The sequence below is a fragment of the Euleptes europaea genome, chromosome 19, assembly GCF_029931775.1.
Source record: "Euleptes europaea isolate rEulEur1 chromosome 19, rEulEur1.hap1, whole genome shotgun sequence".
Classification (NCBI taxonomy): Eukaryota; Metazoa; Chordata; class Lepidosauria; order Squamata; family Sphaerodactylidae; genus Euleptes; species Euleptes europaea.
In genome coordinates, this window is record NC_079330.1 from 25,862,803 (window position 1) to 25,888,545 (window position 25,743).

Genomic DNA, 25,743 nt, shown 5'->3' on the forward strand with positions numbered 1-25,743 from the left:
CCTCCCGGGAAGGAGAGCTCACCACCTCCCGAGAAAGCTTTGACACACTTCACCTGCCCACACCCCCTTTGCTGCTAGAATCAGTCACCTATCAAATCCCACCCAAATACGTCTGGTTCAAAAAAGCAGCTCCAACACAGGTCCTCCAGCTCGGCTTGGAATCCCAGCCCCGCTTGGATCGCTCGCGATGGACCACAAAACTGGAACTACGCTTGACTGAGGATACAGATCCCAGCCTCCCTGCACAAACACAAGAGCTTGCATACACAAACAGACATACCGCCACTCATCAGGCAGATTTCCACAAACCAGAATGAAGCTCTTAACTAACCTCGACAGCCGCCTCCCCCTGCAACCAGCCGGCACTCTCTCCTCATTAAGGCCGGTTAATTGGAAGCGTAAACGCTCTGCCAAGGTGCAGCTCCCGGCAAGGAAGGCGGCTCCCTCTGCTCCGGCTGGAGGCATCTCGAATTCACATCCACCTTGCTCCCGCCCACCCCCGAGGTTGCAGGTGTGGCGTTTCCCTTCCACCCCCTTTGGCATGGGAGGGCAAGCCGGGATCCAGGGTGCATGCTGGGAAGGGAAAGAGGTACATGGGGGACTTTCCTGAAGAACCCAGTGGTCCCTGTTGGGTGTTCCTTGCAAGCATGCCTCTCAGCTGTCCGGGAGAACAATCAAGGAGAAAGGGATGGAAGGCCACTTCATCCCCTGCCAGAAATTGTGTTAGTCTTTAAGATGCTACGGGACTCTTGCTCTTTTATATTGCTAGTGACAGACTAACACGGCTACCCCATTGTGATCTATCTCGTAGGCCACTTCCAGGCGGTGAAGTAGCAGTGCTCTCTCCCTCCAGACCAAAAGGGCAGCCGAGAGCAAACACATAGCAAAAAGGTGCTTGCAGAGTCAAAGGCAGCTGAAGCAACCCAAAGGATCAGGAGGAGAGATACGTCCAGGAAGAACTCTGGTGGTTAGCTAAGGCAGCTAAAACAGAACCTCCACGGACCTGAGCAGCATAGCTCTGCATCCCAGTTGCTGTGCTGCAAACAAGAGATGGGGGCTTTTTCCTTCTGGCCCAGCTTGCAGGCGTCTGGTTGCCTACTGTGGGAAACAGACAGATGGGGTAGTTGACCCCCACCTTCCCTGGTCTGATCCAGCCAGGCGGCACTCGGCAGCCACGTACTGCAAGCAGAGGGAGAGGTCCCATGCCACCCACAGGCACCCCCAGCTTTTTGCCAGCCCTGGGACAGTGCCTGCTTGCATTGGTTATGTTTCTGCTTGGGGCTTTCCCCCCGGCCAAGCCTCACTGCCCAAATCACTCCTTGGAGGCATGCTAGCAGTGCATCCACCTGGTCAGATACACAGAGACTGGCTGTGAGGGTGTTTTGTTTAAGGAGGGGCCGTGGGTCAGTGGTAGAGCATCTGCTTGGCATGCAGAAGGTCCCAGGTTCAAGCCCCAGCATCTCGTTAAAGGAACCAGGCAAGTATGTGATGCGAATGACCTCTGCCTGAGACCCTGGAGAGCCACTGCCAGTCTGAGTAGACAATACTGACTTTGATGGACCAGGGGTCTGATTCAGTATAAGGCAGCTTCATGTGTTGTGTTCATGTGTTGTGTTCACAGGCTGAGAGGTATGCTTGCAACCAAATGGGTCCAGTCCCCAGGGAGCATCAAGCCTTGCCGTATTAGAACACCCCCACCCCCGGTACTGCTCAGCCTACAAGCAGGGAGGTCTAACGCAGCTCCCAGCTGCCACACCCCTCATCCAAACAGTATCCTGAAAGCATCGTCAATAGCTAAGCAGCTGCACAGCTGGAGGGGAGGCAGGCAGAGGAGCGGATTCGGGGAAGGGAGCGAAGGAGGGGTTGGGGCGGAAAAGAGGACGGCCCTTCGGGAGCCCTTGCATGCGGCTTACCAGTGCCGGGTGGGACGCTTGGTCTATTGTGGCTACAGAGCCCGATGTACTGGGCTCTAAGGCATCTAAGGAAAGGGCTATATTTTCCTAGAGAGGACGGACAGAGGAGGAGCGATTAGTTGTCGGTGCGGCTACAGATCACAGTTAAAAGTCACCCGGGGAGGGGGAGGGGGCTGAGGTCAGTGCATTAGTCAGAAGAGAATCTATGGGGCAAAGTCGCACCCGCAGCAGGGGTTTCCCCGGCCACCCTGGAGTCCCTCCCCTGAAACAAAAGGCCTTCCTGCTGTGAAGGGAGACGGGAACGGGCCGCCAGAAAATCCAGGTGATGGGGGCAGGAGAAGCTCCCTGCACTTGCCTACAAGTGGCTTTTGGCAATGCAGGACGCCCCACTCACGCACACATCCCAGTGGGCCCAGAAGTACTGGGCAAGTGTGCAGCAGAGCCTGACAACTTGGTCGCTTCCACACAGAGATGATTCCCGGGGGGCTGCTCTCTTTGCTTCTACAAAATGCAGCTGCAGCTACAGCAGCTACGCAGTGTCCACACGGGGGGGGGGGGGTCTCCACATCTGCCGAGGTCTCACCTCGAACCCACCGCCCCACCCCGTTTGCTGCCCACAGGCTTTTTGACAGCTTTTTTGTTTTAATTCAGTAGCTATTATCTAACGTTAGAAGGCTGTCACAAAATACAGGCTATCGACTTTTAACCATGACTTTAACCACCTGGTTGGCCACTGTGTGAGTAGACTGTTGGACTTGATGGGCCTTGGTCTGATCCAGCAGGGCTTTTCTTATGTTCTTAACCAATCCTGCAAAAAGCCCACAGGCCACAGCAGGGGGAATGGCAGGCACAAGGGGAGACCAGGGAAAGGGCCCCTGATGTAGATGGGGAGGACTGACCCCGCACCTTCCAGTCCACACTGGGACAAGATCCATTCCAAGTACAATCTTTCTGGAAAGACTTGCTCAAGCATGATGCACACCTATTCTCTCCAGGATCAGAGAAGCGTGCCTAATATATTGGGTCCTTTGGAACAAAGGCAGGACAATGCTGCTGCAGTCGTCTTGCTTATGGGCTTCCTAGAGGCACCTGGTTGGCCACGGTGTGAACAGACTGCTGGACTTGATGGGCCTTGGTCTGATCCAGCATGGCTTTTCTTATGTTCTTATGAATACTAGTCACGATGCATACCTATTCTCCCTAGTATCAGAAGAGCATGCCTATTCTGTTAGATGCTTTGGAACACAGGCAGGTTAATGCTGCTGCAGTTGTCTTGTTTGAGGGCTTCCTAGATGCACCTGGTTGGCCCCTGTATGAACAGACTGCTGGACTTGGTCTGATACAGCGTGGCTTTTCTTATGTTCTTAGCAAGGGAGAACCGGAAGGGGAATAGATCCACAACAAAGTGTGGAAACTCCAATAAAAAGCTGAAGCAGTTTGGGAGGTAAGTTAAGCACTAAGGTCCGTGTGGAAACAACCAGCTAGAACAGGGGTGTCAAACTCAATTGTTGCGAGGGCCGGATATGACATAAATGTCACTTCGTCAGGCTGGGCCATGCCTTGCCAGCCCAGTTCGAGAGTGGGGGAGGGTGGCTGCCTCAGCCGGCTCACGGGCCATATAAGAGATCTCAGGGGGCCAGATCTGGCCCCCAGGCCTTATGTTTGACCCCTCTGAGCTAGGACAGTCTGGCTTCTTGCAAAATCTCAAATGCCATTTTTTAAAAAGTTCTTAAAATCCCCCCCCCCCGGTGACCTTTTCTACACATTGTCCCATTCTTCTATCCAGCCTCTGCTTTACAAAAAAAACATTCTGGAGTTGTTTGAGAAGAGCAAATTATGGGAGCACGATAGAATTTAGGTTTGCTTCAATAAAATGGGCATCTATGGCCGGACGCATAAGATCACGTCTCTGTATTTTGACATAAATTACGAATCTGGAATGCAGTGACTCATACAGAGATACAGTGGGTAGCCTCCCCATGAGTGTTTATTTAGGAATTTAGGGATCCACGGCTACTTAAGATTAGCTTCTTCCTTTCACCACCCCCTGCATATCCTTAGCAGCACACAATCTAGGTATGACTGCATTATATGCAACAGAGAGCACAGGGTGACCTAGCTAAAGATAGTTGAGGATGGATATGTCAGTCATTTGTGAAAAAGCCCTCAGTAAGGCTTAACTACTTTGGCCATGCCAATTTTAGGAATGGAAGAGGACAAGTGCAAGAACCCACATGAAAACCCCTGCTTCTGTACGGTGGCAGATCAGAAACTACTGATTAGGGTTATTAAAAAGAACAGCTAAATGAGCCCGCACCACCACCTCTTTCGAGTTTTGATCAGTTGAATCTACTGGGTCTCAATTAGAAGGCAGAGCAGAAAAGGATTAGCCGGATGCCGGAAGACGGTCCCTGCGTGCCACCTTTCCTTGCCGCCGCGGCAGAGGGCTGACCCAGGGGCTGCTGTTTCCTGACTGGACACGGGCTTTTCTGCTACGGAATCTTTTAACTGGGGGCGTCCCTGTTGGTCACTTGGAGCCCCAAACCCTCTCCAGTACCTCCTTGTATCGCTCCAGCTCCTGCACAAAAGTGCTTTCGTGGAAAAGCATCTGCAGGCGCTCCTGGGCGTAGTTGTGGCAGAGCTCCTCGAAGGTGGCCCCGCGGCTCTGCCCAGCCATCTCGGGGTTCTGGAAGCCGGGGCTGTCCACAATCATCATGGAGCACAGAGAGCGCTGGCTGGATTTGAGAGCCCTGCATAGAAAGAAAGAACAAGACTGCAGTATGGGGCGAGGGTGGGGGCTGGCTGTTGGCCATCAAGTGCTCAATGACCAAGACATGTGCGTTCCCCCACCCCAATCCCAGGTGCACAGTGTGATTGGCCCTGCAAGCAGAACAGCTTGCTTCGTAGGGGAGTGAAAGACGCAGGCTGGTACGCCAAAGTTGCCACGGGAAAGGAAGGCAGCCTGGAGGAGCCCCTTCTGCACCGCTTCCCGAGGCAGCCCTCTTTCCGCTCTGTGGAATGGCAAGGACGCCACCCACAATTGGCAGTCGTCCAGCGCCAGCCAGCCCTTCCGCTCCCTGCTCTGCAAAGGAACAGCACGCAGCAGTAAAGGGGAACTTCTGTCAGGTGTAAAAGCTTTTTCCAGCTTGTGCACTTGGAGGCTGGCAAGGTTTTAAGCACCAATGAAAGAAGAAGAAAAAGAAGATAAAGAGTTGCTTTTTATATGCCAACTTTCTCTACCATTTAAGGAAGACTCAAACCGGCTTACAATCACCTTCCCTTCCCCTCCCCACAACAGACATCCTGTGAGATAAGTGGGGCTGAGAGAGCTCTAAGAGAGCTGTGACTAGCCCAAGGTCACCCAGCTGGCTTCATGATTAGGAGTGGGGAAACCAATCTGGTTCACCAGATTAGCCTCCGCCACTCATGTGGAGTGGGGAATCAAACATGGTTCTCCACATCAGAGTCTGCTGCTCCAAACCACCACTCTTAACCACAACCACGCTGGCTCATATTTGCTGGGGGGGGGGGGGAGAAAAGCAGGGAAGAGTTTTTGCACTGGGATAAAGACACAGCAGGGGCTTTTCTCTACCTGTTGAGGAGGGAGATGAGCAGAGTGAACAGTTCGGAGTACAAGCCCGAGACAAAGCCCTCCAAGCACTCCACAGCAGACGTCTTCGGGCCTGAAATATTTATCATGTATTTATTTGTCTCGATATTTTTTTATGCTGCCCTCAATCCCCGGCCGAGGCCAGGCTCAGGGGGTTAGCATCATCCGTACTAACACAATAAAACAATAAAACCACTATGACACGGATCGATGAATAATTTCAACAACCCCATTTCATTAGTTATACATTAAAATTAAACACTGAACATATAAACAGATTAGGACAGATGGTGCTCGACATTAAGGCATGGGGACCCCTGCAGAGTTAAAGTCACTTTGGGCTCTCCCCATTTTAGATGGAACAACGCAAGAAGTAGGGGGAGAGAGATAGGGGAGGCTGGCAATGATGACAAAAACCGTAGCTGCCCTCATCTATAGGCCTGGTGGAATATATCCGTTTTACAGGCCCTGTGGAATTCTCTATGGTCCCCCAGGACCCTGGTGTCACTGGAAGGGGAATCCCACCAGGCCGGGGCCGAGAAAGCCCTGGCCCTAGATTGAGGACAGCCGGACACTCTCTGGGCAGCCCTGCTGGATCAGGTCCATCAATCCAGTATTCCCTTTCCCACAGTGGCCAACCAGATACCCCTGAAGAACCTCCAAGCAGGCACAGAAGAAGAGAAAGAGAAGTTGGTTTTTATATGCCAGCTTTCTCTACCACTTAAGGCAGAATCAAACGGGCTTACAATCCTCTCCCCTCCCCCTCCCCACAACAGACACCCTGTGAGGTAGGTGGGGCTGACAGAGTGTGACTAGCCCAAGGTCACCCAGCTGGCTTCATGTGGAGGAGTGGGGAATCAAATCCGGTTCTCCAGATCAGAGTCCACCGCTCCAAACCACCGCTCCAAACCACTACACCACGCTGGCTCCCAGAGGGCAAGGACTCCTCTCTGCTGCCACAGCACAGAAAATAGCACTCAGGTATACTGCCTCTAGACATGGAGATTGCACTGAGCCATCATGGCTGAGATTCAGACTGTCAATGGACCTCTCCTCCATGAATGAGCGTAATCCCTTACTACAGGCTTCTAAAATGAGCTACCATTACTACATCCTGTGGCAATGAGTTCCACAAGTTAAGCAGGCACTGCATGAGGTCATACTTGATTTTGCCTGGTCCAGAACATGTTGCCAATCAACTTCATTGAGTGCCGCTGAGTTCTATTACTTTAGCAGTCGGGGGGGGGGACTGTTCCTTTTCTGCATACTGGGAGTAATTTTATGAACCTTCCAAACTGAAAAGCCTCCTAGGGAAGGCACTCCAACCTCTTGAGTCAATTGAGGGGCCTTTTTCTGCGCCTTTTGCGGCTCGAGAGGCAGAAAGTCATTGTGAGGAGGCCGGATCAGGGGGCTGGAGATCCAGCCTTATGAGAAAAGGATGAGGGAGTTGGGAATGTTCAGTCTGGAGAAGAGGAGGTTGAGGGGGGACGTGATTGCTCTTTTTAAGTAGTTGAAAGGAAAGGGAAGGAGGGCAGGGAGCTGTTCCTGTTGGCAGCAGAGAACCCCCAATAGTAAGTTTAAATTGCGGGAGGAGACGTACCAGCTGGATATTAGTGGGGGAAAATTACAGTAAGAGTTCATCGGTTCTTGTAGGTTATGAGTTCAGGATACAATGGTTCCACATTAATATACCACACCCTAATTAGCACATTACCTTGATACTTACAGCACAATGATCAGCACATTACCTTTGATACTTTTGCAGGACAATGACTCAGCTCAAACCCAACCCCCTTCTGACTATATATATTACTCTTCCAACACACTTTGACACTGAGAGACACTGTCCTTCAGTGTTACTCTTCTGCAGATGCCTGTCACAGCTGCTGGCGAACGTCAGGAAAGAAAATACCAAGACCACGGTCACACAGCCAGGATAACCTACACGAACCGATGAACTCTCACCGTGAAAGCCTTCGACAATACAATAGGAGTTGTTCGACAGTGGAATCAGCTAGGGAGGTGGTGAGCTCCCCCTCACTGGCAGTCTTCAAGCAGAGGCTGGACAAACACTTGTCAGTGATGCTCTAGGCTGATCCTGCATTGAGCAGGGGGTTGGACTAGATGGCCTGTATGGCCCAACTCTACCTATGGTGTAGCCACCAATAAGGAGAGGTCTAGATCCCCTGGCAAAATATAGGGGTTGAAATGACCCTTCGCCATTTTATTTTGGCGGGAAAGTTGCCGCTAAAGGGACTCGCCTCTGTTTCTCCGATAGAATAGAGAAAAAGACTGAATATGAGAAGGTAGTTATTTAGATAATGTTTAGAATGGTTTAGAAGAAGATTAAAGTAGATTAGAGTAGAGGATTAGGTTTCCTAAATTCTATAGCAGAGAGCTGCAGAAATGGCTGCTCTCCTGTAGTGAGGCAGGAAACAAATTGAGCAACAAAGGGGGCGTTTTCCCCTCAAGAGACAGGAAATGAAGTTTGGTTCCTGCTTCCCGAAGCATGTGACAGAAAAAAACCCACTTTGAAGATGCACTCCTCCCCCAGAGCGAGAAAGCCCGACTTACCTGAGCCATCCCCCAGAGCACCCTCCTCCGGCCCCTGGCGGAAGGAGGTGGACCTCTGCAGCGTTCCTTTGTGCTGATTCTTGAAGATGGAGGAGGAGAGCTCCTCCAAGTTGCATCCCAGCAGATAGGCCGCTTTCTGGGCCCACTCATGGCGAGCAAACTGCTTCCTCCCAGCTGAAAGAAAAGAAGGTCAGAGGCGAGCCAGGAAGACCACCAGCCCAATGCACAGGGGTGGGCGGGGGGAGGAGTTTGTACAAGAGAAGAAGAGTTGGTTTTTATATGCCGACTTTCTCTACCACTTAAGGAAGAATCAAACCGGCTTATGATCACCTTCCCCTCCCCACAACAGACACCCTGTGAGGTAGGTGGGGCTGAGAGTGTGTGACTAGCCCAAGGTCACCCAGCTGGCTTTATGTGTAGGAATGGGGAAACAAATCCAGTTCACCAGATTAGTCTCCACCGCTCATGTGGAGGAGCGGGGAATCAAACCCGGTTCTCCAGATCAGAGTCCACCACTCCAAACCACAGCTCTTAACCACTACACTACGCAGGTTCTCAAGGGACCCCAGAAGGTCTTTCCATGAAACAGCCCAGGGCCTTACGCAAGAGATCACCTCTCCCGCTCTAGCCTACAGAATGCAACAGAGCTCTGGACAGCAAGGAGAAAGAGGCAGGGGGGAAGTCTCCGCCCAACGACAGAAAGCAAGCGTTGAACTGCCAGCAGGAGAGCAAGAAAGAGGAGAGGGATGGTGCTTTTGCCAGGCTCGGGGTACCGTGCCGGGACCTGCCATCGAGCCTTGTGCTGACTCACACTGGACAGAATTAAAGAGCAAACGGGGGGGGGGGGGGAAGTGCAGGGCAGGAGAGAGATGAAGAGCCCAAGAAGCAGAATGAGAACGATGAGACCGGAGGTCCAGAGCTTCATTCCTGAGCCAAGCTAATCCCGAGGCTGCAGGGACAGCAGGCCATCATCCTCCCTGCCCTGCCATGGAGGGGGGACAGGACAGAAAAGTATGCAGAGTGATGTATGCCGAACAAAAGCATGGGTTGTCGATTCTGACTGGGGATGATATTTAAGGGTGACCCGTTGGTTTGGACACCCCTAGTACTCCATTTCAATGCCTGCCTGCTTGCCTGGGACACAGCAGGATGTTCACCAGTATATGCCACCTTGTGGTTGCAGAAACCCTTTCAGCTGTCATAAGAACATAAGAAAAGCCCTGCTGGATCAGACTGAGGCCCAGCAAGTCCAGCAGTCTGTTCACACAGTGGCCGACCAGGTGCCTCTAGGAAGCCCATAAACAAGACGACTGCAGCAGCATTGTCCTGCCTGTGTTCCACAGCACCTAATATAATAGGCATGCTCCTCTGATCCTGGAGATAATAGGTATGCATCATGACTAGTATCCATTTTTACTAGTAGCCATGGATACCCCTCTCCTCCATGAAAATGTCCACTCTCCTCTTAAAGCCAAGTTGGCAGCCATCTCCACATCCTGGGGCAGGGTGTCCACCCACCCTAGACCGCCTGGCAACCCCTTTCACAAGCACTGGAAAGAGCCAAGAGCTCCAGAAGGTGACTCTGCATCTCCCTGCCCCACTACAACAGGCCGGGGGGCTTCCTGGACCCCAGGTCAAAACAGGGACGCGACAGAAGAGAACAGATCTGCATGCACCCTGATACCCCTGGTTCTATGGAGTGGCAGGGGGAGACCAAGAAAAGGCAGGGGGAGAGGAAGAAAAAGCTTTACCTTCGTCGGCGTCTGCATTGCAAAGGGAACGGCATGCACCATGCAAACAAAAAGAGGGTGGTTAGAACACAGCAGTGACATTCAAGCTTCCTGCAGAGCCGGCGGACGGGACAGGAGGCATGGCAAGGCACACAAACACACAAAGACAAACCAACACATTTGACTAAAGGGAGGGAGCACCAGCCAAGGGTGTCCACGACTTCCAAGATGAAGGGGGTACATGGCACAGATTGTGCCCACTGGACAGATGGACAGAATGGGCTTCCAGTCCTCACTTTCCAGCTGGCATAACGAACGGGGTTGCCATAGAGGTTCATACAAAGAATGTGACATGGCAGTGACTTTTCTATGCCTTGCACAAGGAGATACCCAGTGCTCCGGAAAAGAGGCGTGGAGGAGCACAGCCGGTCCCTTCCAACGCCATCCCTGCCAGATGGGGCCAGTCTCCCTCTGAGTGCATGTCTCACATACAGGCCTGGTTTAAACTAGATGCGCACAAGGCTAAGAACCTTTGCACGCCCCCGGAATGCAGTTTTGGTCAGTACACAAGAGATCGGGAGCCAGGGGCTTCCCTTCCATGCTAGCCAAGGCTGCTTCAATAACGGTGACAATTCCATAGAGCTTTCATTGCCGCTGAGACATCAGGGGTGTTCGCAGAAGCAACGGAGCAGCCACACGGTGGTTTTCCGTGCGCTTTGCTGGTCCCACTTCCCTAGACTAGGCTTAAATGGACTTGCAATAATGGGTATAAATAATGGGTATACTAGTGGAAAGGTACCGGCTGGATATTAGGCAATGGCGCAATAATGGGTATAATGGCGGAAAGGTAACGGCTGGATATTAGGCAATGGCACAATAATGGGCATAATGGCAGAAAGGTTGGACATTAGGAATTTTTTTTACAGTCAGAGTTGTTCGACAGTGGAATCAGCTACCCTGGGAGGTTGTGAGCTCCCCCTCACTGGCAGTCTTTAAGAAGAGGCTGGACAAACACTTGTCAGGGATGCTCTAGGCTGATCCTGCATTAAGCAAGGGGTTGGGCTAGATGGCCTGTGTGGCCCCTTCCAACTCTTTGATTCTATTATTCTATGTTAATCCTACTTTGCCTGTCTGGTCTCTTTTTGTAACCCCAACCTCCCCCAGAAGCAATTCTGTTGTGAATATAAAAGCATTGGCCTACTGGAGGCAGACTCTATGCCCCCCAAGAAATGTACCCCTGGCAGATTTTTAAATAAACCACACCTGTCGTTTCCCCCTCACAAATTAAGAAGAAGAGCTGGTTTTTATATACTGACTTTCTCCACCACTTACAGAAGGATCAAACTGGCTTACAATCATCTTCCCTTCCCCTCCCCACAACAGACACCCCGTGAGGTAGATGGGGCTGTGAGAGGTTGAAGAGAGCTGTGACTAGCCCAAGGTCACCCAGCTGGCTTCATGTGGAGGAGTGGGGAAACCAACTCGGTTCTCCAGATCAGAGTCCACCGCTCCAAACCACCTCTCTTAACCACTACACCACGCTGGCTCTCCACTGGGTGGCACCACCCAAAACCAAAGCACTAACTTTAGCTTTCCCAAGCCATGCCTGACCTGGCCACCCTCTCCAGTGCCCACACCCTGGGCCCCATCCCCCAACAGAAGTTGCCCCAAACCGATCCACATATCCAACCGACCCAAGGAGAGCTCAATCGGCTCATGGCTGGTTACCTTTGGTAGCTCCTGCAGCCCCCAAGTGATAAATAGCCCCCAGAACGAGCCAGAAGGCCTTCTGCTCCTCTCCGGAGACACCCAACACTTTCATGGCCGCCTGCAGCTTGCTGAACTGCTGGGCCGCCTTCTGCTTCTCCTCTGGCTGCAGCCAAAAGGAAATTGGGAAGAAGAAAAGAAAACAGAACCTGATCAGTTGGACGGAACGCCATTCCTTTAGCTCCGCTCCCATCTGAATGGAGAGGAGCTGGAGAGTTTATTGCCCTGCAGAGAGATAAGAAGGCAACATCAGGTCAGGTATCTTTCCCCACCCCCCCACCCACAAATTCGGCCTTTGCTCAGTCATCATCCAGATGAGAACATGCACCCACCCACCCCGGCTGGTTACCTTTGACAGAGGCATAATCCCAAAGATATTGTTTTCCGCCAAGTGGTTGAAATGAAGCTCTGTCCTGGGGGGCACGGGGGAAGCAGAAGAAAGGAAGTGTGAGCAGGGGACAGGGAGAGAAAGGCACAGCACCTCCTACCCTGCTGGGAAGGCAACCCTCGGAGGCCGGTGGGCTGCGGAAGCTCGGCTCTCTGCATACACACTCAATCCCCACGAGCACCCCGCCATGGATTCCGGGGCTCACATTAAAATCCTGAGGTCACAAAGCTGAGCTAGCTGTGGGGCTCATGTTGTGTCGGCAGGGGGTTCTCAAGCCCAGCACGCAGCTTTAGTAATGGGTAAGCTGCACATGAACGAGCTGGTGGTACCTTGACGGCATCCCCCCCCCCTTTTCTAGCAGCAATGCCCACACAAGCCTTTAAACGCCAAGGCCAAGCCTGGGAAGAGGAAGAAGAAGAGTTGGTCTTTATATGCCGACTTTCTCTACCGCTTAAGGGAGAATCAAACTGGCCTGCAATCACCTTCCCTTCCCCTCCCCACAACAGACACCCTGTGAGGTAGGTGGAGCTGAGAGAGTGTGACTAGCCCAAGGTCACCCAGCTGGCTTTATGTGTAGGAGTGGGGAAACAAATCCAGTTCACCAGATTAGCCTCCACTGCTCATGTGGAGGAGTGGGGAATCAAACCCGGTTCTCCAGATCAGAGTCCACTGCTGCAAACCTCTGCTCTTAACCTCTACACCAGGGATGGGGAACCTCAGGCCTGGGGGCCGTATGCGGCCCCCGAGGACACTTTTTGTGGCCCTCGGGAGCTCTGGGGCCCGGCCACGGAGGCCTGTCAGCTGTTGAGCAGCGAGAGGGAGCGGGGGAAAGAGGCCGGCGGCCCCCGGCGGCAGAGCATGCATGCGGGAGCCGATCAGGCTTTGGGAAGGGGCCTTTTGTGGACTCTGGGGGGGAGGGCATGGAGATTGGGGCCCAGTCACGTGGGGCTCCGTGCGCTGCTGTGTGTGTGTGTGTGTGGGCGGGGGGGGGGAGGGAGGCTGGGGCCCAGTTGCACGGGGCCGGCATGCGTGTGTGCATGTGCGGGGGGGAAAGGCTTTTCTCTCCTTTCCTCTTTTTCTGTCACTCTCCTTTCTCTCCCTCTCTTTCTCCCTCTTTTTCTGTCTCTTTCTTTGTCTCCCTCCATCCTTTTCTTTCTTTCTCCCCCTCTCTCAATTTCTTTCTCCCTGTCTCTCCCTTTCTCCCTCCCTCCATTTTCCTCTTTCTCTGTTTTCCTTCCTCCCTTGCCAATTGACTGTGGGCTGCACCCCCCTGGTGCCTCATTTGCTCGGGCCTACCACTGGATGCCCTCCCACCTGGGAGGGGGGGAGGGGGGCACCCTGCAGGCCTTCTCTGTGTGGCCTCCCCTGGGGTTGCCAACCTCCATGTGGTGGCTGGAGACCTGGCAACCCTAGCCTCTCCCCCCCCCCCACACCGAGAGATCTACACCTGGTATGGCCCCTGAATGATGTTATAAATGTGCAAATGGCCCTTGGCAGGAAAAAGGTTCCCCACCCCTGCTCTACACCAAGCTAGCTAAGGAAGAATCAAACCAGCTTACAATCACCTTCCCCTCCCCCCAACAGACATCCTGTGAGGTAGGTGAGGCTCAGAGAGCTCTAAGAGAGCTGTGACTAGCCCAAGGTCACCCTGCTGGTTTCATGTGTAGGAGTGGGGGGGGGGGAAGCCCAGTTCATCAAATTAGCATCCGCCGCTCATGTGGAGGAGTGGGGAATCAAACCTAGTTCTCCAGATCAGAGTCCTCTGCTCCAAACCATCACTCTTAACCACTTCGCCATGTTGGCCCGTTCTGGGAGAACCAGCTCAGACACAAATCGGTCCTCATGCAGAAGGGAGTGGAGTCCTTACCTGAGGGCGTTGTCTGGGCAGGCCAGCAGGTAGTAGAAGACGTTGAAAGCAGCTTCGTTGGCTGGGCGCTTGGCTACCCGGAGCTTCTCCAGCAACATCGTCTGAAGAAGGGAAGGAGGGAGGGGGGAAGCGGCTTACCAAAGGACATCCATCTCGGCCCCACAGCAGCCCTGTTTGTCAACCACGTGGCGTTTCTCCAAGTTCCCCCCGCCGCCCCAAAATACTAGAGCTGCAGGGCCACCAACCCTCGAGTCCTCACGAATCATCAGTAACAGACATTCGAGGCGTCTTGCTTCCACGAAGCCTGCGCTCACAACGATCCCACAAGGCGGCCTGATACTGTCACTCCCGTTTGGGAGGCAAAGAAAGTGTGACGGGGCAGGATGCGTGGTGGAAGGTAAAGCGCCACAGCAAACGCAGGCTCTCAAAGCATTAACACTCGTGGTCTGGCTGAAGAGTAACGGGGAGCGTGACGCAAGCATCCCTTCAGCCCCTCAGAAGTCTCCCCCTGGTCAGCTCAGGGCTGACCCCTTGCAGCTACCAAGGACTTCCCCCTCTACCAGGAAGTTCGATGCAGGCTAATTTCCCCTCTCCTTGATCTAATGAAGGACAGCTCCGAGGAAGGGAGGCTGAGGAGTTCTCCTATGGGATGGGTCAAACCAGAGGGTGAAGCAAGTCGCGAAATTCTGTGCCGCAATATATAAGATCTGCCAGACAAAGCTGGGGCTTGGTAATCTAATTTAAAATGGAGAATGTTTTTGTTAATTTGAGGTTTGTTTAAATTATATAAACTGTCTATGAATTGTATACCCTACAGGGTGAATGGGAGGTGTGAAAGGTTTACTGCGAAAATGAATTTCAAATGGGGATGTTCAAAGGTTATTAATTGATCTAATCCATTTTTTATTATTATAAATAATACCTAATAATTAAAAGTTACAATTACTATATTATGGTTAATTTGAAATAATGAAATTTATATTTTAAATAGTATGCAATTACAATCTAACTGATGGTGATCAAAGAAACTATATTTAATTGTATAAAATAATATTAGGATTATAATTTTTAAACAAAAGAGTACATAAATTTATAATAAGATGGAGGGGGGTGAAGGGGAAGTTTTAATTTTTACTAAATGATAAAATGTACTTTCAACAATATTATATTTTCTTTTCTTTTTGTTGATGATTTTTATCAATTGTTGAAATGTTTTATTATAATATTATGGAAAATAATAAAAAACTGTTTAAATTTTTTTAAAAAAGAATTGTATACCCTATAGTCTTAGTTACTGTATATTCCCCAGTTTTAATCCTTTCATTGATATGATTTTTACGCATTTTAATGGCATCTGCCGTATTAATAAATGAATCGGAAGGACTTCCACAGAAACCAGATGCAGCCTCTAAACAGGAACGCAAGTACGGACTACTAGATGTGTGACCATTTAGCAGGAGATACACTCAAGGGTCGTTGGTGGCAGGGGGTGTAACCCAGTTTGTTTCTCACACCCCTGGGAAGTGAGGGAGACTTGGGACAGCCACGGGGATGTTTCTGGCCACATGGCAGCCAACCAGAAGGGACAGCAGAGGCTTGAGAGTCTGTTCCTTCGCAGGAGGCATAAGCAGCCCACAGACCTTGGCAGCTTCTGCAGCTGAGAGATGGGCAAAGGATCAACTCGCCCTCCAGGGATTTCGTAACAAACACCGAGGGCTTCTGCTACAGCTACAAGCCCACCCACACCCCATCCTCCCCCGACCCCGGGCGTCTGCAGACTCCACTCAGGGATCACAAGCTGAAAAAGGAGCATTAGGGACTGAAGCTGGAGGGATCCCCCCTCCCTCACCTGCACAGAGGCAGAGGCCACCTGGCCAGCCTGGTCAAAGTCCAGCGAGATGATCTGCGAGAAGCGAGTGGCGTTGCCGTTCAAGCTGGTGCCGCTGTTGCCAAAGGCGTCCAGAATGGTGTAGAGAGCCTGCCACTTCTCCACTGCCGAGGCACAAGCAAGGGAAAACATGCAGGGGCGGATCGTGCAGCACACGCGCACGGGCAAGTGCGCGCACCCCCTGCCCCGTGCGGGGCGCCTCCCCACCCACCCAACCTTGTGGCATCCCGACATGCAAAATTCACAACTCCAAGGAACAGGCCATCAGTGAGCAAAATGGCTGGAGAGGGAATACCGCGGTGAGTGAGGTGCGGACGGGCCGTGCCTGGCTGAAGGCGGATCCTGACGAGCCCGGCGGCTGAGAAGGCTGGACCTCGGCTGCTGTGACGGGGTCAGGAAGGGTGCTGCGGCAGCACGGGGTAACCGGAAGTGGCCTTTCTGCTCTGGAAGGAGCCGCGGCCACAGCTGGGCGCAACCCACCTGAGAAGACCTTTCCGGAGCTGCCGGCAACCGTGGCCAAGTACTGCACCAGGTGCTGGCAGTTGGTGGTCTTGCCACTGCCGCTGCTGCCCAGGAGGACGATGGACTGGTCCTGGCGGCTCATCAGCATGTTGCGGTAGGCAGCCTGGGCCACGGCGTAAACGTGGGGGGACGTGTCCTCTCTGCGGCACCCCTTGAACATGTGCATCACCTAGAGGGAAGGGGGTGCATTAATGAGGGGCGGGTGGGGGAGGGGTCCACAAGGAGAGCGGGAGTGCTTTGTCTTGCGTGTTATGTGCTATGTGCCATCAAATTGCCTCTGACTTATGGGACCCTATGAAATGACTAAACTAAGGCTACCGTATTTTGGTCCCATTCTGAGGAGGAGGAGGAAGAAAAGGAGAAGAAGGGGGAGAAGGAGGAGAGGGAGGAGAAGGGGAAGGGGAAGGAGTGTGTGTGTGTGTGTTATGTGCCATCAAGTCAGTTCCAACTTAAGGTGACTCTATGAATTGTGTGTGTGTGTGTGTGTGTAAAGTGCCATCAAGTCGCAGACGACTTATGGCGACCCCTTATGGGGTTTTCAAGGCAAGAGACTAACAGAGGTGGTTTGCCAGTGCCTTCCTCTATGAATTAATGATCTCTAAAACATCCTATCGTTAACATCCTATTGCTCAGATCATTCAAACAGAAGGCCGTGGTTGCCTTTACTGAGTCACTCCATCTCATCCTGGGTCTTCTTCTTTTCCTACTGCCTTCCACTTTCCCTATCATCATTGTCTTTTCCAGTGAGTCTCGTCTTCTCAGGATGTGACCAAAGTATGATGGCCTCAGTTTAATCATTTCACAGGGTCCACCACAATTCAGAAGCGGCGTGACGGTACATAACCCATAACACACATAGGGTGGTGTGGATGTGGTGGTAGTTGAGGCGCCAATAGAAAGGGCTGTTGCGATATCAGTCAAGCACATGGAGCAAGACTGAGCCATGCAGAGGTGAACCCCACCCCCTCGACAAGACAGAAGTCAAGAAGAAGGAGAAGGAGAAGAGTGGATTTTTATATGCCAACTTTCTCTATCACTTAAGGGAGAATCAAACCAGTTTACAATCACCTTTCCTTCCCCTCCCCACAACAGACACCCTGTGAGGTAGGTGGGGCTGAGAGAGCTCTAAGAGAACTGTGACTAGCCCAAGGTCACCCAGCTGGCTTCATGTGCAGGAGTGGGGAAACAAATCCAGTTCACCAGATTAGCCTCCGCAGCTCATGTGGAGGAGTGGGGAATCGAACCCGGTTCTCCAGATCAGACTCCGCCACTCCAAACCACTGCTCTTAACTACTACAGTGGGCTTCCTCAGATGTGATCCAGACCCTAGCCCTGTGCACTGGGGGGAAAGCTTGCTTTGGGAACCCTCAAGGCCTCTGGCTAGGCCCAACCAGGAGGCGGCCAGGCCCTTACACGGCAGCCACGCCCACCTTTTCGGAGTACATGGATGGAGAGCTGAGAGGGTTGATGATGACCATGTTGGGCCCGGCGTAGGTGTGGATGAGGTTCCCGCCATAGCGCTGGCGCAGAGTGTGCAGGACGCTGGACTCGTTGAGATAGACGAGGCCGGCCAGGTCCTCCGCACGGTCGCACGACGGAGGGTTGGCCTAGACGACAAGCAGAGCGCGGTTAGCATTGGCAGAACTGGGAGACCCAGCCGCCAGGAGCCCCTTCTGCTCCAGGCGGGACACAGAGGCCAAGCCCGGCTCCTACCTTCTCCACGTCATCTTCGTCCACCTCCAGCACAGCCCCGTCATAGTCCAACTTCACCTTGACTTTCCCATCGGGGAGGAGACCGGCGGCGTCGGTCTTCAGCTGGCTTGCTGGGGGGGGGGTGAAGCGCAAGAGACAGGGGGGGCATCAGAGCACTGGACCAACGGCTTCCCGAGCACAGAGCTGGAGCGATGCTGCCACCTCCTGGCCTAGCCGGGCACAACCCATTTTTATCGGTTATTCCTCCGACCCACTCGTTTCCCAAGGGAGAAGCAGTCACAACACCCGGCCGAAAGGAATCCTAAGTGCTGCTATCGTCCATCACCCCCCCACAAAAAAAATACCTGCCAATCTTAACAGAATAGCAAATTCTAGTGTTGTGATGAGTGTTGTCATTTTTTTGTTATCTAAAGACCCGAAGCGCCTTGAATTTCTCGCCAGTATTCTTTCACGATACTCCAACCCTGATGGTCTTTAGCTGATAACCACCAGCTTAGAGACTGGGTATTTAAAGCAGAGGCACTGATCGATCGATCATTAATTTTAAAATCAAAAGCAGCACCATGGTACAATTTAATTAAAAATGACCACTTTAGAGCTCCCTATTTAGCCAACATCGCAAATTATAATCTTAAGAGCATCCTTTATATCATTGCGCTTTCAAACTATGCCAACAGCCTTGTTGGCCGGGAGTTATTCTTGAACACCAAGGAATCAATGTGTCTGCATTTGTGGATTCTCAACTCTGGAGGACTTACCTCAGTGCATCCTATTTTGCCTATTGTATGCTGGCCCCAGGGCTAAATGTTTGGCAGGAATACTATCCGGAATTAATACACATTCAGATGCAGAAAAAATTATATTTCTGTTGTCTGATACTGATGTATATGCATCTTATAGAGTCTCTTCGTTTGCTTTTGCAGCAAAGACAATAAGGTTTTCCTTGTATTTCCCCGCCCCAGGATGTGGTGATGGCTGTCAGCTTGGAGGGCTTTAAGAGGGGAGGAGAGGGGTATTATTCATGGCTATTAGTTAGAATGGATACTAGTCATGCTGCATACCTATTCTCTCTAGTATCAGAGGAGAATGCCTATTATTTTGGGTGTGGTGGAACACAGGCAGGATGGTGCTGCTGCACTCATCTTGTTTGTGGCTTCCTGGAGGCACCTGGTTGGCCACTGTGTGAACAGACTGCTGGACTTGATGGGCCTTTGGTCTGATCCAGCAGGGCCTTTCTTATGTTCTTAAGGTTTCATGTGGTATTGGAAGAAGAAGCGACTTATTTTTTAAATTGAATTGTTTTAGTATATTCCATTATTTATATTAATATGTTATTTGTTAATCCACTGTATTTGTATTATTATTAATTTGTTTTAGAGAATTGTGATGGCCAATGGCTATATGCAATAAAATTTTCACTATCACTATCTATTGTGGCCCAGCCAAGCATAAGCCAATTTTATCAGTTATTCCTCTGACCCGCTCGTTTCCCATGGGAGAAGCCATCACAACACCCGGACGAAAAGAATCCTAAGTGCTGCTGTCGTCCATTCCCCCCCCCCCCCCGATACCTGCCAATCTTAATGGCCCAGGGAATTCTGGTACTGTGATGAGAACTAAGAGGAGAGTACGCAAGACAGGAGAACCTGAGCAGCTGAACCATCCGACAGACCCAAGAGATGCAGAGGAAAGACATTCCCCCCCTCCCCTTACCTAAGGAGAAGCCATCTTTGTGGACCAGCCACACTTTTTCCGTCTCGTACCAGGCCTCTTCGGCTGCAATCTGCTCCTCCGTCTTTGCCTGTCGTGCGAGTCGGGAAGGGGGGGGGGGACAACAACAGGACAGGTCACTGCTCAGCACAGCCCCAGCATCACCCCATGGGAATTAGCATCACCCCACCACCACCCGCCTGTAGCTTACTTCTATCCCCTGGTTCACATCCCCCTGCCAAAGGGGTCAATGGAGTCCCCCGCCCTGCCCCATATCACATGAAAATTGCCTTATACCGAATCAGACCCTCAGTCCATCAAAGTCAGTATTGTCTACTCAGAACGGCAGCGGCTCTCCAGGGTCTCAGACAGAGGTCTTTCACATTGCTTACTTGCCTAGTCCCTTTACCTGGAGATGCCTGGGATTGAACCTGGGACTTTCTGCATGCCAAGCAGATGCTCTACCACTGAGCCACAGCCCCTCCTGCATGTTTTGCCCCCCACCGTGGTTCTCAAACTTTGGGTCGAGATCCAAAAGTAGGTCGTAAGGCCAAGGCAGGAGAGGAGGCTCAATGGTGAATTTGGGGTTGCCTCGGGGGGAATGTGAAAGGCAGCCTGGGACTCAGGAATGTGGCAGTACCAAACCAAGACAAATACATTACATGCTTGTTCAGCTTGAACAGCAGCGTGCCCTCGAGTCACAACTGACTCATGGCGACTGCAGGGCCATGGGGTTCAAGGCAAGAGACGAGCAGAGGCGGTTTGCCATTACCTTGCTCTGCATAGCAACTCCAGCCTGCCTTGGTGGTCCCTCGTCTAAGTACCGTGGCCAACCCTGCTTAGATTCCAAGATAATGACAAGATCGGGCTAGTCTGGGCTATTCAAGCTGCTTGTGTGGTATTAACTGGTGTGAAATGCCTGCTTTGGATGTTGGGGAGGGGGGAAGAAGTCTAGAGTTACTGTGCAAATGGATCTTGAAAAGTACAAACAGGTCATTTATGCATGGTTGCTGTAACCTCCTTTATTCCCAGTTTCAGCCAGGATCTAACTTTTCAGTATGCACGATATCCCATTCCTTGGTAGCTCGACGCTGTTCCAATGCAAAACCAACCCGGGTCCTCCCATTCCTCTGTTAATCCAACTTTTCCCTCTCCCCTGAGCTCAGCCAGCTCAAATTTCGGTGCAGATGGCAAGCTGGGGAAACACAGAAGATTGGCTTCTCTCACAGCCAATCACAAAGCAGCGTGTAAAGAGGCAGGGATTCAAGTGCTTCCTACTTCAGGGCTTTGCTTTGATTATGCTTGCATTTTCCGACTGTCAGAGGTTGCCTCGCTCTCCCCGCGCGTTTCCACTGGTTGGGCCCACATTTTCTGGATGCTGGCTAACCATGAAGCCAGAAAACGCGGGGGGAATGATCTGCCTCATACTGAATCAGACCCTTGGTCCATCAAAGTCAGTACTGTCTACTCTGACTGGCAGCGGCTCTCCAGGGTCTCAGGCGGAGGTCTTTCACATCACTTACTTGCCTGGTCCCTTTAACTGGAGATGCCAGGGATGGAACCTGGGGCCTTCTGCATGCCAAGCAGATGCTCTACCACTGAGCCACAGCCCCTCTCCTACGGTTTCTCCCTCCGCATCCACAGTCCCTCTGCTGAGGACAATTTCAGGGCGTGGGAGACCCCACCAGAAAAGAACACCCCTCTAAGACTGCATCCACACATGACAGACAAGTTCCCAACCCTGGCGAACTGCAAGCCACAGACACCCATCAGCAATGGAGTCCTCAATGGAGCAGCCAAATGTGCGGCTGAGATGTGACAGAGGTCAACCCAAAGGGGCATCGTCCGCCTGGCCCTGGGGAGCCAACAAGAAGGAAAGCGGCATGGACCAAGTCAATCCCTCTTGACACTCTCCTCCAGCCCATGGGGTGAGACCAAAAGCCCAAAACAACCAGCACCCTTAACGCCCCCCAGCAGAAAAATTTAAAATCTGAGCAAGCAGATGAGCTACAGATATAAAGCAGGCCCGCCGATCCACTAGTCACTGAAGCTCAGCTGGAACCTCCATGTTCAGAGGCAGTGCACCCCAAGTACCCCTATGAGGAAAGGCTGAGGGAGGCACTCCAACCTCTTGGGTCAATTGAGGGGCCTTTTTCTGCGCCTTTTGCGGCTCGAGAGGCAGAAAGTCATTGCAAGGAGGCCGGATCAGGGGCCTGGAGATCCAGCCTTATGAGGAAAGGATGAGAGAGTTGGGAACGTTCAGTCTGGAGAAGAGGAGGTTGAAGGGGGACGTGATTGCTCTCTTGATGTATTCGAAGGGCTATCACTTAGAGGAGGGCAGGGAGCTGTTCCTGTTGGCAGCAGAGGACAAGCGTCGCAATAATGGAGGAAGAGAGGAGGAGGAGAGGAGGAGGAGGCACCCCACCCTATGAGTTAGGTGGGGCTGAGAGAGTTCAGAGAGAACCGTGACTAGCCCAAGGTCACCCAGCTGGCTTTATGTGGAGAAGTTGGGAAGCCAACCCAGTTCACCAGATTAGCCTCCGCCACTCATGTGGAGGAGTGGGGAATCAAACCCAGGTCTCTAGATCAGAGTCCACCGCTCCAAACCACTGCTCTTAACCACTACACCAAGCACGCTCCACCCCCTTGCTTTAGTAACCCTCAATGCCCAGTTCAGACATTTACAAACATTGTTTGGGTGGGTGGTGTGCCCCCTCACCCCCAGCCAAACAGCAACTTGGGCACCTGTTTTATGCCTGGCGGGCAGCGGGCAGCACACAGGGACTCTAGGCACCTGCAAGCTCACGAAGGGGCTTGTTTCCAGCATTTCCCTGCATCACCTGGCTGGTCCTAGCTTCTGGCTAAGGGAGTTGAAAAAGATAGGGTTCCCCCACCCCAGTTAAGGGAGCAGTCCCAAAGGAAGGGTGAATCACATCATCAGCAACCTCTCTCTAGCCTGACAGGGAATGTAGCGTGCCCGACACACAGGAGTGAACACGCAGTGCCCTGGGAAAGATCGGAGAGGGGGCGGGTGGCATCTGTCTTCACTGGGTAGGATGCAATGCCGCAGGAGAGCAACTCAGAGATGACTGTCTGAATGAGCACAGCCAAGGCTTGCCAGACCAACATTTCAGAAAGGGCCCAAACACAGGGAGAAGAGAAGAGTTGGTTTTTGATATGCCAACTTTCTCTACCTTTTAGGGAGAATCAAACCAGCTTACAATCACCTTCCCTTCCCCTTCCCACAACATACACCCTGTGAAGTAGGTGGGGCTGAGAGAGCTCTAAGTGAGCTGTCACTAGCCCAAGGTCACTCAGCTGGCTTTATGTGGAGGAGTGGGGAATCAAACCCAGTTCTCCAGATTAAGAGTCTGTTGTTCATGTGGAGGAGTGGGGAATCAAACCGTTCTCCAGATCGGAGTCCGCCACTCCAAACCACCACTCTTAACCACTACACCATGCTAGACCAAGTTTAAATCCAGCCACACACATGGAAAAGTCAGCCACTGCCTTTGGAGTGGGCTCAAACACTTCTCCCTCATCATGCTCCCTATCATGCTCCATATGTGACGAACTGGGAGAGAATTCTGGTATGTGGCCCAGACTAGAGGCCCCAGAATTCCTCTGCCCAACACACATTTCCCCTCTGCCCAGAACCCCCCGCCCTGCCCTGTGCATTTCCCCCTTCCCTTCAAAGCCCGGGACACAAGGAAACCACATCTCTGCACATTTGCCCACTGCTAGGCTTCGCCTCTCCCCTCCTCCTCCTCTCGCCACATTCCTTTCGTGCCACCCCTTCTGTGGAAGCATGGCTTGTAAGCTCCCTGGGGCAGAGACACGTTATGCTGTAGAAGCATCATGGTGTTGGATAAAAAAAGAAAACCGATATACTGTTAGCTGCTCAGAAAGCATCTGCCGTGCACGCTCCAGGGCTAAGTGGCCGTCCCAAGCGGGATGGGGCGATCAATCCTCCTGCTGGACAAACTGATTATTGATCCCTGGAGAATGCAGCTCGGCTCCCTCCCCCTCCACACACAGCCGGCTCCCTTCACCCTCCAAAGCGCTCTGCTCTTCTCCCACTCAAATGTGATGGTCCTCACTTTGTTTGCTGAGGCCTGCGTTGATCTGTGGAAGTCTGGGTAGTGCCAATGTGTGTGTAAAGGGCCGTCAAGTTGCTGCTGTTATGTAGCGGTTAAAAGCAGCAGAACCGGGTTTGATTTCCTGCTCCTCCACATGAGGAGAGAAGAAGAGTTGGTTTTTTATATGCCGACTTTCTCTACCACTTAAGGAAGAATCGAACCGGCTTACAATCGCCTTCCCCTTTCCACAACAGACACCCTGTGAGGTAGGTGGGGCTGAGAGAGCTCAAAGAGAGCTGTAATTAGCCCAAGGTTCCCCATCTGTAGGAGTGGGGAAACCAACCTGGTTTTCCAGATTAGAGTCCACTACTCGTGTGGAGGAGTGGGGAATCGAACCCGGTTCTCCAGCTTATAGTCCACCACTCCAAACTGCCCCTCTTAACCACTACACCATGATGGCTCTGCTGAGTGACCTTGGGCTAGTCACAGTTCTTGCCGAACTCTCTCAGCCCCACTTTCCTCACAAGGTGTCTGTTGTGGGGAGAGAAAGGGAAGGCGATTGTAAGCCTCTTTGAGACTCCTTAAAAGTAGAGAAAAAGTGAGGTATACAAACCAATTCTTCTTCTTCTTATGGCAACCCTGTAGGGATTTCAAGGCAAGGGATGCTCAGAGGTGGTTTGCCATTGTCTGCCTCCACATCACACCCCTGGTATTCCTTGGAGGTCTCCCATCCAAACACTTGCCAGGGTCGAGGCTGAGAATGTGTGACAGACCCAAGGGCATCGGTAAGTTTCTGTGGCAGAGTGGGGATTCGAACTTGGGTTTCCCAGATCCTAGTCTGACACCTTAACCACCACACTGCAATGGCTCTCTAGTAGTGGCAGTGGGGGGTGCTAAAAGATGACCTTCCGAAGCACAAGCAAAACAAAACTTGAGCTGCAAATGTGAGACTAAGCAAAAAATGCAGCCACTATGGCCAAAGTTTCCTATGCAACCCCATTTTTCACTGTAACATGTGCCTTATACAAAATTACAAAGTTACAACAGGCTCCAAATTATATATCAATCAACATACATTCAGTACACATACAAATATAATGGCATCCTATCCTACTCTCTAACTAATCCACGAATTCATTCACAATACACACAGTATGTCAATTTCATCATCCAGTTCAAAAATCCACCATCACAATAAGAGTCTTTTAGGTGAAATCGCCCATGTGTAAGCGTTGTTCTGAAGATACAATGCTTACACATGGACAGTTTCACCTAAGAGACTCTTATTGTGATGGTAGATTTTAACTGATATATAATTTTGGTGGATTTTAATTGATATATAATTTGGAGCCTGTTGTAACCGTATTTTTTTTGCTTAGACCTTCCAAAGCAAGCAGCCCCATTCCTGCAATATCAGCCCTTGGCTTGGGAACTTGAAAGAAAGCTTCCCAGTCCCACCCCACCACCACCACCCCACACACACACACACAAGCCCAACAAGTGGGATGACCAAGCTGCGATGGGAAGGGGAGGCCAGAAGCCGGCCAGGCAGAAGAGGTGAAGAAAGCCTTACGCTCCAGCAGGAGGCACGAGCACAGACATCGGCCCAGAGGCAGACGGGAGGTGGAGGGCGATCCGGCACGCTGGGGTACAGTACCTGGCTTAGTGCAGCCGCAGGGTTCGCGGGCTCCAGCTGGCGCAGCAGGAGGGAAGAGGAGAAAAAAAGAGGTCAGCAGCGAGGCAGAGGACTGACAGCAAAGAGAGGCTCAGGCACCAGTCCCTGCCAGAAACCAGCAGCAGCGGGAAGAGAAAGACAAGCAGAGCCAGGTTCTGCAGCCCAACACATGGAAGCTGCCTTACACTGAATCAGACCCTTGGTCCATCAATGTCAGTATTGTCTACTCAGACTGGCAGCGGCTCTCCAGGGTCTCAGGCAGAGGTCTTTCACGTCACCTACTTGCCTAGTCCCTTTAACTGGGGAT

General features: G+C 52.0%; 1 protein-coding gene across 2 annotated transcripts in view; it reads right to left on the minus strand.

Annotated features, from left to right (window-relative positions):
- The window catches only part of MYO18A (myosin XVIIIA), a 171,847-nt gene that overhangs the window by 93,256 nt on the left and 52,848 nt on the right, over nt 1-25,743 (minus strand). Inside the window, exons 2-15 of one of the 2 annotated variants that reach the window (XM_056865416.1) lie at nt 25,335-25,454; nt 19,686-19,773; nt 17,973-18,082; nt 17,690-17,866; nt 16,218-16,428; nt 15,699-15,841; nt 13,850-13,950; nt 11,944-12,007; nt 11,556-11,700; nt 9,849-9,860; nt 8,098-8,271; nt 5,506-5,596; nt 4,471-4,663; nt 1,914-2,000 (exon numbers count right to left, since the gene is read on the minus strand). In XM_056865416.1, the coding sequence (XP_056721394.1) occupies nt 1,914-2,000; nt 4,471-4,663; nt 5,506-5,596; nt 8,098-8,271; nt 9,849-9,860; nt 11,556-11,700; nt 11,944-12,007; nt 13,850-13,950; nt 15,699-15,841; nt 16,218-16,428; nt 17,690-17,866; nt 17,973-18,082; nt 19,686-19,773; nt 25,335-25,454 (1,716 nt within the window). The remainder of the gene's footprint in view (nt 1-1,913; nt 2,001-4,470; nt 4,664-5,505; nt 5,597-8,097; nt 8,272-9,848; nt 9,861-11,555; nt 11,701-11,943; nt 12,008-13,849; nt 13,951-15,698; nt 15,842-16,217; nt 16,429-17,689; nt 17,867-17,972; nt 18,083-19,685; nt 19,774-25,334; nt 25,455-25,743) is intronic. The other variant, XM_056865417.1, reaches the window with a different exon arrangement.